An 11,294-nucleotide genomic window follows, 5' to 3' on the forward strand; every position below is an offset into this window, starting at 1 on the left:
AAAATATGAATAAATGCTATTAGTAAATAAATGATAAATGTGTTCCAGGACCAAAAAGGATGTAGAAATTCTCATCCCATATTTGTTAGCACTAGTTGGAAACAAAATACATAAGTTGTCAAAACAACTAGTTTGGATCAAGCAAACCACAAACTGTGAGTCATTAGCTTTGGTTTAGTTCTGAGAATAAAATATATTAATAATAATAATTGAAATGTTAACTTGAAAACTACTGAAATAAAATAAAACGTACTAAAATTACTAAAACTAATTTAAAGATTTAATGGAAATAAACTTATAAACTTGACAAAAGCACATAGCAAAAATACTAAAACTAAAATAAAATAATAATTATTACTAAATATTATAATTACAAAAAAGTATTATATTTATAATAATTACTAAAACGAAAAATAAGTTTAAAAATACGTTTAAAATGAGTTTGAGTTGAAGTCCTAAAATTGCTAAAATTAAAATAAAGCTAAATTGAAATATTAAAAAATGAAAATAAAAATAAGAAAAGCATGTAACAAAATTTGTCAAATATTAAAATTAAAAATCTAAAAATAAAAGCTAATTCAAAATAATACGGTACATAAATTAAAGTAACACTGAACTTTTGGGACTGACCATGCAAACTTAGCCTAGACACATGACCTGTTGGATATCACCATATTATATTTCAGCTTCCCAAACAACCATAAGCCGTTGTAATTAGCTTTGGATAAAAAGTGCCTGCTAAATGATTAACAACCAATAAAACATAACATACAGGTGGACACCCAAGTGATTTCTACCAAAGAATAAGATTCGACCTCTGGTTTATTGTTAGCATTCCTTAACAGCAGACCAATCAGTACCAAACAAAATAAGTCCTTCAGGAAGCCCTTTCAAGATAACACACAGAACAAACTAGCATTTCATTCTCCTTCTAAAGAGGCGCATTTGGAAATGGTCCCCAATTGTCTGTCGTTTCCTGTTAAAACCTGTCTTTCGTCTAGCTCTTCCTGACGGCACTCGCTCTCAAAAGTCCGCCATGAGCCGCTTCCTCGCTGCATTCAAATCACGCCATATTCAGAATAATCGTACGAGCAAGCATGTCTTCCCTTTCACCGGTTATTGAGCGTAAAGCCTGGTGTCTCAAAGAAAAGAAGGCTAGCGGAGATTTACTTAACACTCGGCCTCGGGGCCATCAATAGGAGTGTTTAATTGTGGATGTGCTGCCAAGCCAGTGACAACGAATCCATTAATATGTAACCGAACAAAGCGTCTAATTCTCTTAACCTTATTTTAACCCCCGACTTCCTGGGGTTCAGGTCGCTCTTAGCTCGTCTTCTATTGCCGCCACACTGTAAACAACACAGCGCATTCTGAAACGGACGAATAAAAGAGCAGCTCCACAGAAGAGGCGGAATCAGTATTCAGGACTACATAAAGTACGGTTGGAATTGCTATGTAGGGCTTTTTTTGAGCATCTCTCTTCTTTTGTTGTTTTCCAGGCTCTTGCGAATTCCGCCGCTGACATTCCGCTCTCTCTGTTGGGTCTTTGCCAGAGGCTTGGGCTTTATCCTGCCCTGTATTTGCCTGCTCTCAAGGAGAAGATGAAGGGGTACGGACAGTGTGGGGGGTCAGAGAGAGAAGAGATGTTTGGAATAAGATAAAACCGCTGCATATTATTCCAAGTGGCATGTTATCCATGCTGTTCTTTTGCAGTATGCAGTAAATATCAGGGTTTGAGAAGCTAATTTGACATAGATACAAGCTACCTGTAGTAGTAGTACTGTAGTTCAACTACAGTGCAGAGAGTGGAGCTATTTTAAATATATAAATAAAATATATTATCTTATGCTAGTTCAAAAGAAGTACATTTATTCAGCAAGAATGCATTAAATTGATCAAAAGTGTTGGTGAAGGCATTCATAATGCTACAAAATAATTTTATTTCAAACAAATGCTGTTGTTTTGAACTTTCTATTTATCAAAAGGTATAGTTCACCCAAAAATGAAAATTAGCCCATGATTTACTCGCCCTCAAGCCATCCTAGGTGTATATGACTTTCTTCTTTCAGACGAATACAATCGGAGTTATATTAAAAAATGTCCTTTATTAATAGCAGTGAATGGTGGTCAAGATTTTGAAGCACAATAAAGTGCATCCATCCATCATAAAAAGTACTCCATACGCCTTCTGAAGTGAAGCAGTATGTTTGTGTAAGAAAAATATCCATATTTAAAACTTTATAAGCCATAATCTCTAGCTTCCGTTAACTGTCGTTCGCACGTACACGAGAAAGTGGCGTTCCAGCGGATGACGTAGGACATAGGTGTAGCGTAAGCTCCGGTGAGAATATGCTAGTCTCGTGAGAACCACGTTTTGTTTACAGCAAAGGCAAACAAGTCTCCTCTTGGCTTATATCGAAATCCTCTGTAATTTTTCATTTTGTACGTCTAATTTGTGATTGTGTTTTGTTTTGCTCTCTCCTCTGCGTTTCCCGCCTTCATTATTTCTCACCGGAGCTTACGCTACACCTATGTCTTACGTCATTCGCTGGAACGCCACTCTCTTGTGAACGCGCGTTCATAAAGTTTTAGATATGGATATTTTTCTTACGCAAATGCATTTTTTGGGCTTTAAAATCTCGACCACCATTCACTGGCATTATAAAGCTTGGAAGAGCCAGGATATTTTTTAATATAACTCCAACTGTATTCATCTGAAAGAAAAAAGTAATATACATCTAGGATGACTTGAGGGTGAGTAAATCATGGGGTCATTTTCATTTTTGGGTGAACTATCCTAAAAACATTTATCAAAAAAAAAATAAAAATGTAAAAAATAAAAAAAAAGTTAAGTATAAGATTTCAGACAAAATGAAGGCTTTATACCAAATCACATACTACTTATTACTATGCAATGTAAGTATGTACTTTGCGGGTACACAACTGTTGAAAAGTTTTTTTTTCCTAAAGAACTGAATATTTTCATTGAGCAAGCAAGTGTAAAATTCATCAAAAGTGTCAGTAAAGACATTTATCATTTCAAAGGAATGCTGTTTTTTAAATTTTTTTACTTTCTAAAGAATTGCATCACTAAGCAAATATTAACCATTTTCCACATTGGTGATAATAAGAAATATTTCTTAAGCAGCAAATCAGCATATTAGAACGATTTCTGAAGGATTATGTGACACTGAAGACTGGGAGTAATGATACTGAAAATTCAGCTTTGATCACTGGAATAAATTACATTTTAAAATATATTCACACAGAAAATAGTTATTTTAAAAGGTAATAATATTTCAAAAATATTACTGTATTTTTTAATCAAATAAATGCAGCTTCAGTGACTTTTTCCAAAAAACTTTGTCGATACAATTGCATCATGATATCACTGACCCCTTGTACTGTCACTATACATATCGTTTGCATTTGCATGTATATTAGCACATACTGTATATAACTGCATTTGCTTAAAATTCATAATTAACTTTTAGGTTCATACCATAGACTGTATAAAACCATGGATGTAGTGTCCGTGACGTCACCCGTAGGGTTCCGAAGAGAGTTTTTGAAGCCTAAATTAGGCGGAGCCGCCCATCGTCATCTTGGCAGTGTGTCACCGCGCATCACTCCCAGATAATCGAAGATGGGCAAAGAGGCGGGACCTGGTTGTTGAAACCACGCCCACCTAGCTCGATGGTGGTGACAGCAGCGGCAATCCACCTGTCACTCAAGTGGCCACGCCCTTAATTATGCAGAACTTTAAGGCTTAATATAATTTAAACGGATGAGTTAAAAAAAAATTCACCCCCCTCACAGTTGTCATGAAGGGCAAAATTAGCTATATAGACCAAAATCATTTTTTGAACCAGGCTGTAAACATGTTTTTTTTCTGCTGTAAAGTTGGGCATTTTAACATGGGGAGTCTATGGGATTGACTCCCTTTTGCAGCCAGCCTCTAGCGGCCAGTTGATGAATTACAGTTTAAGTCACTTCCGTATTGGCTTCACGAGAGAGCGGGAGGTTGCCGCTTGGTTCATACACTGAACCTACTGAACCAATTTTCTACAAGTAAAAATACAAATAAAACTGAAAGAGTATCACAAATGTCTTCCATATTATTTTTAAAAGCATTAAAAAAATGCACTTACAATTTTAATCTTGCATACTACCGGTATTTAGGACAGATAGCATGCGAATTGGGTTACAGCCAGGCAGATCCATCCACCAACAGTTACTGGTGTTGACACTGCCACACACACACACTCCCATCTTTCTCAAGAGCAGATCTGAGTGTGAGGCGCTGAAAGAAACCCATCGGTGACATTTACACCACCCATAAGCCTCGAGACTTTGCTCTCTCTCTCCCTCTCACCCTTTCGTCCATCACTGTCCCTCTGTATTACTCCTCTGTCTCACTCCCCAGATAAGAGCAGCTCTCAAGGCCTATAGCTCCTCTTCATCCTTCCTCCTTATCTCCGGTTTCGTCCGGGCATCTTAACCGCGCTCCGGGGCCGTATTGTTGCCGTGGTAATGGTGACAAGCTCTTAAAGGGGGAGTGAAGGGCCGCGGCTGTTGTTTGCGTCCTGCTCACTATTCAGCACAACACACTTCACAGCTCACTACGACACACAACACACTACTCACCATTGAAATCAAGACACTGCTCTACAGCACGCAACAGAAAGCATGCTATTCAGCACAACACACATTACTGCACAAAAGAACTACATCAGACCAAAACCGCAGCAGTATGTTAGCTCACGCTCACGGGACAAACTACAGGCAGATGAAGTACGTCTCCTGTTGAGACAAGTACAGTTTGCTTCATTCTGGCTGAAACTTAAAAATACGGCTATGTTTCAAATCAAATACTAATTCTGCATATAGTAAGTATGTTCTTTGCAGGTGATGTTAGTACACTACTGTTAAAAAGTTGTGGGTTAATAAATAATACTTTTATTCAGCAAGGATGCATTAAATAAATGCATCTCTTTTGAACTTTCTATTCATCAAAGAATCCTGAACAGAAAAATGTATCATGATTTTTACAAAAATATGAAGCAGCAACACTGATAATAATAAGAAATGTTTTTTGAGAATCAAATCAGCATACAGTATTAGAATGATTTCTGAAGAATCATGTGACACTGAAGTCTGGAGTAATGATGTTGAAAATTCAGCTTTGCATCACAGAAATAAATGACATTTTATTTTACTAAAATAAAAAATTAATTTAAATGGCAGTAGTATTTCACAATATTACTGTTTTTACTATATTTTTATCAAATAAATGCAGCCTTGGTGAGTAGAAGAGACTTTTAAAAACCAAAAAAATCTTAACAGTCCAAAACTTTTGATTGGTAGAGTACTTTTCCATTATATAATGAAAAAATATTGTGTATTTACAATATAGATTGTACTTTTTGCATTTGCATCAAAATACAATTCATTATTACTTCTCTTTAATTCAGTCTTATTTAAATAAACATTTCGAGAATTTCAAAGTAGACAAATCTCGGCCACTATTCAGTCTATGGCTAAATATTCACACAAATGCATACTTCAAAAATACAACAGAAACAGTATGCAGTACCTTTGACATACTGTCTTCAAATGTACTATGACTTGGGACTACTTAACCCTAATCTTGCATGCTATTTAGGATGAATACAATGTAAACTTTGGTGCAGGCAAAGGGTTTATTCAATCTGGATGCGAATTATGTGATCTTTGCTTTCAGGATAGACTAAATTTGCTGTGGTATACAGTCCCAAATTACACTTTTAGGGTCGGACGGTGGGTGTACGGTGCACAGATCCTCATGTTTTGGAAACATCTGTTTCCAAGCAGAAAACATCATTGTAATCAATTCCTGTTTATGCAGTTGAACATAACAGGTACTGTATACACAAACGCAGGAGAACACAGGCTATGGGATGCCATTGTCATGGCAGCAGCGAATCCACAAACTATCTGGATATTTTGTGTTGTTTTTCTGAGAGGCTAGAGAGATTGGAGTCGGGCAGTAGAGGACATTACTCAAGACCAGAAATCCAGAGCACCAAATAAGGCAGGACGGGGATCTCCTCTGCTTTTGCCTGTTTTCATCCAAGAATCACTCCCTCTTTAAGAAAAAAACACTTCCAAACAAACAGAGCCATGCATTTTAATCACATTAACCTTTCATATCAAGTTGTAAATCTAAAATTTGGAACAAGGTTCACTTAACCAATAAAACACAGGTATACACTTAAAAAGTGGTTTACGTTATTTTAAAGTAGTACTTTGATCTCCACAAAGATTTTTACTCTCAAATTCTCTAGTTTCATGTAGCCTATGTATATGCTCCAAAAATCTAGAAACCAAAACACTGATCTGAAGAACCTTTAATATCAATCTCCAAAGAACTAGGTAGCAATGTAAGAAGACTACATAGTCTAAATGTTGTTTTTTCCAAAAACAATCATTATTGAGTCCATGCAAACCACACTTAATCTGATCACAGTAGAAATGGGATAAATTATGTAATTAAAACCCCAGGACATTACTCACTGTTTAAAAAAAACACCTCCAAACAAATACAGTCAAGCATTTTAATCAAACTAACTTTTTATATCAAGTTGTAAATATAAAATGTTCTAAATGTCTAGAATGTTCACTTAACTAATAAAATACAGGTATATACTCTTAAAAAATGGTTTTATACTGATTTGGGGGAACTTTTAAGTGCCACAGATTCTCTAATTCTCTAGTTTCATGTATGTATCTATCGATGCATCAAAAAATCTAGAAACTAAAACACTGATCTGAAGAACTTAGAATATCAGTTTCCAAAGAACGAGGTAACAACTTAAGAAGACTACAGAGCCTAAATGTTGGGTTTTTGCCAAAAACAATCATTCTTGAGTCCATGAAAACCACACTAAAGCTCATGACTATAGAAATGGGATAAATTACACAATTAAAACCCCAAGAAAGTGGAGTCTGGGGAAATTAATATTCCTACATGAGATCTTCCAGGATTAGTCACAAAACCAGTTTAGGGATTTTTGTTCAGTTTCAGGATTGAAACTTCACCTGCTGAAGTTCATGTCGAGTCTAATTATATTATTTTTTTCCTTCCAAGAAAACAAATGTAGTTCCCCCTCATTGATCATTGGCCGTCTACCAGAGACATTCTGCTGCATGCTGACTTTGGACTGGCGTGATTCAAGGGTTCGTAATCTCTTGTAAAGCTAAAACTCACACTTACACACTCACAAACACAGGCACTGCAGAAGAGTGATAAAACTCTTATCAATCTCAAGGGAAATGTGTTTAACCCGTCATGCCAACAATTAGTCTACATTATTCTTCAAAGATAAAGCCCTACCTCCTCTGGGTCAGCTATGACAGAATATCTATACATTTATGTCATAAATTAAGTAAAAGAGAATAAAGTAGGAATTTTCCTCTGAGGCCTAATCTAGGCGTTTCACTCTCTGGGATGTTTTCATTTCATTCCCATGTGTCTCTCTGACTGCAGTGCTCTGATTAGCCGACATGACTGATCAGTACTGATCCACTACAGTGCAAAAGAGCTCATTCTGATCACAAGATCAGGGATTAACCACCAGTTTGCAGTCAGGGCTGACACTTCAGACCTGACTAGATGAATCCATTCTGATAAATATGACAGAAGTTCCAAATTCGTCACCAAGCACCATAAAAAACACCAGATTTTCATTAGAATGCCTTTCTTTCATTAGAAACTTGCTAACTTTATTACAAGCTTCATTGCAGTTGCTTATTTGTAATAAGTTAAATAATGTGACTAGATAAGCCTATTGCTTCTGTTGGGTTTTCTTCCTTGATGGGAAGGAAATTAGTTATTTTTCCTGTTTCCAAGGAAAAAAGTACATGGGTCTGGAATCTCCAATTAATTCTCCATAAAAATGACCTAATGATCCACTAGCAAGAAAATCATCACTATAACTACTGCTAATACTTAGGGTTAGTGACTTGAAGTATACAAGTAACCACCCCACTTTTGATACAAACTTGAATGATATTTCAAATCTTGATCATTATCGCCTATCTGACAATGTAACAGGTGATAACTATCTCATAAACTCATATTTAAAGAGGGATCCAAGCTATCTAGTGATGAGAATATCATAGAGACTTCTAGGTCACATTACCAAAATTTTGTCAAAAAGCCCATTGTCTATTGTCAACAGTGATTGATGTAAGGACAGCCCACATAAAAATCACTTTCAAACCAAGCAGATTTCTGTTTATCAACGTGGCAAATGCGCATGACCAATTTGAACCTGTGGAGAAATCTTTTGCCCTCACACATAATTTGCGATTGTGGATTCCTATTAAAATGACTGGATTTCGCCAGTGAAAAATAGCTGAATAGAAGTAAATGTGACCACGAGTTTACCTAGAACCTAGCAACCACCCAGAAAAGCCAAGCAACACCTTAAAAACCAACCTGAGAAATGTAACAATATTGATGCATTGATCACCACCAACTTCTACATTGGCAGAATTTTTTTTAATTTAAATTAAACATCTAAAAACCTAAATTAAAATTATGTTGCTACAGAAAAATAATTCTTCCAAATATACCAAGAAATAATAAATTCCCCTTTAAGAATCCATTCAGTTTAACTCAAAAATTTACCCAAATGGCCACCAAAGCATCTTGAGCTTTACAGAACTACAATGGAATCTAGAATTCTGATGCCTATTATTTTTAGTGCTCTGGCTCCAGCCGTGTGGGAGAATTCAACAGGAGCATGTGAAACTTTTTTATGAATGTAGCAGGTCAAAATCTGTTACTCACGCTCGTCTGGATGTCACACCAAGAATCTGACCCTGTACTCAGCAATTACGGTCTAGATGCCTGAAGGACGCTCACTCTCATTAAGAAGTGTGTGTGACATACGGACCCTAGGGTCTGCACTGCACCTTAAGTGACCTTCATATGTGAAATACATAACATGAGATATATTTCAACGAATGCATTATTTGAATATATAATATGAACTTTACACATGTAAAAAACACAGTGGCCCCAAAACGTATTTGGAGACTTGAAATGCCAGAATGTCATTACATTTGAAATGCAGTATCAAACTAGGCAGCATCTGCAAACAGGATATATTTTCTCAGAACTAACTAAAGTCACTTTTCAGAGCCATTTTTACAATGACTTTTAATCTAACTGACACAAAAATGATTTTAGTGGATGTAAGAAGTTCAGCAACCCTGATTTTGCCAATTAGAACATCATCGTGGTCGTGGATCAACATCAATCAATCATAATGATTGGGAAAGGGCCAGATTTCAGTGAGGTCTAGGTTAAGTGGCTTGTACACATCAACCCATCATTTCCATCTGGTTTAGAAGTAGTTAATGGTTGGGGTTAAGTTTAGGACTATGATTGTTTGATAAAACTGATGTTGATCCAAAGACCAGCAACATCACAGTGACCAATAAGATCAAAGGTGTCCACACCAAAATAATCATAACCACAGGTGTAGTCATCAAATTAACCACATCTATAGACACATCCCACTAACATTTAAAATGTTAGTCAAAGTGCTAAAATACGGTTTGCCTTCATTTTAAACCGTGTAATAGTGTTTACATTTTCTTTATGTGAAATATTTTGTTTGAAAAGTGTGCTTGTGTGATATGTTGCCACTTGGTTTGACATTTTGTTATCTAACGCAATGACATTTCAAACATTTTAAGTGTGACTTAAGTGTTCAAATACATGTAACACACTGCTCTCTGGCATCTTACATTCACAATTTCCATTTCACTTCCAGCCACAAAGCATGGACCCCTCATTATATTTCTCTCCGGCATATAGAATAACATGCTGACGGGCACATTCTGGCCCTTTGAGGGCTGAAGCTGTTATATTCAGGTGACAGACACACAGATATTCACCATCTGAAAGACAGGTGAGAAAGGTGATACTTTACCTTCGATATGATTAACGGCTCGTCGTGTTCAAGCCCACCTTTGAGCGTGAAACCCCAGGGCGCTCCACCCTGCAACTGAGCCTCGACGAACACCAACTTTCCCTTTTGGATCACGGCACTGTTGCTGGCTGGAAAACTATTATCCATCGCTGGAATGTTTTGGGAAAGAATGGACGAGGTCGTCCCTTAACGTTAGTTACTCAGTCAGCCAATAAACTCCGTCCGAGGATGTTTCTTCTCAGTCAAAACTTTAATGATATGATGGGTCATTTCCTCGAATTACTTCATTCGGGATCTCAGCGTAATATAACAATCCCGATTCTTGTTTCTAGCACCTACCTTACATCCCTACCTGCCAGTCAGATTGAAGGAACGACACCACAACTTTCCCAACCTTTCAAAATAAATTCCATTTGCAAATAAGCAGTCAAATCTGATATCGTGTACCACTTTTCCGGGCAGTGGTCTCACTTTTAAACTCCGTTTGTCAGCCCTTGCTCGCTTCCGACTTCATTTTTACATCACAATAGAATTTGATTCATTTCACTGCGTCCGCAGAAAGACCGAGCGGCGGGCGCGCAGATTCCTGTCAGGAAGGAAAAAGCTCCTGCGCGAGCTTCCAAAATCATCGAATCAGTGCGAACCCGCGTTTCAGCTTTTAAAATACAGAGTTTTCAAGTTTTCTTTTCTTGTTGATGCGCTGAAACGCTCCGCAGCCATGGATGAGGGAGTCTGTGGTCGACCTCCCCAACTCAACTCCACAGTTCATCGGAATGGTACCGCGCATGCGCGAATCGTGCAAACAGCTCTACCACAGTGAAATAATACAACAGCTCCCAAAATCACGTACTATGGTGCCTGCGACCGAAACTGACATAATGTAGTCAAATCACCACCTTGTCCTTCCACATCATGCTGGGAAAACATACAAACTTATAACAAGTCTGGTCAAGTCATCCAATTCATATTTCCAAAAATTTTGCACGCATTCTGCTAATTTCCTTTCTCTCATGGGGCTTAGGTGTAGCAAAATACAGTAACACTCATGAATACATTTGACTGAATCCTTACCCTTAACTGCTTAAGGGAGTGTATATCAAGTTTTCTCGCCTCAGATAATCTCGCTTATTTAGGTTAAACATTTCTACTGTCCTAGAACTGAACTTAAATGTTCTGTTTAGAGCTACCAATCATAAATCGTCTCTGTTATCGGACAGATATTACTGTAATAAACGTCTTTGCTTTTTGACAGTCGTAAACTTTGTGTATAATATACTGCAAACTTGATTCACACGCTTCTTATTCTTT

The 11,294-nt window shown here is 37.0% G+C and overlaps 1 protein-coding gene across 1 annotated transcript in view; it reads right to left on the reverse strand.

Annotated features, from left to right (window-relative positions):
* shroom3 (shroom family member 3) overlaps positions 1 to 10,717 on the reverse strand; it is a 61,535-nt gene extending 50,818 nt beyond the window's left edge. The window contains exon 1 of the mRNA XM_016272420.1: positions 9,987 to 10,717. Coding sequence (XP_016127906.1) covers positions 9,987 to 10,133 — 147 coding nt within the window. The 5' untranslated portion in view covers positions 10,134 to 10,717. The remainder of the gene's footprint in view (positions 1 to 9,986) is intronic.
* Between the last annotated feature and the right edge of the window lie 577 nt (positions 10,718 to 11,294).

This window comes from Sinocyclocheilus grahami, unplaced genomic scaffold (genome assembly GCF_001515645.1).
Source record: "Sinocyclocheilus grahami isolate Dianchi unplaced genomic scaffold, SAMN03320097.WGS_v1.1 scaffold70.1, whole genome shotgun sequence".
NCBI lineage: Eukaryota > Metazoa > Chordata > Actinopteri > Cypriniformes > Cyprinidae > Sinocyclocheilus > Sinocyclocheilus grahami.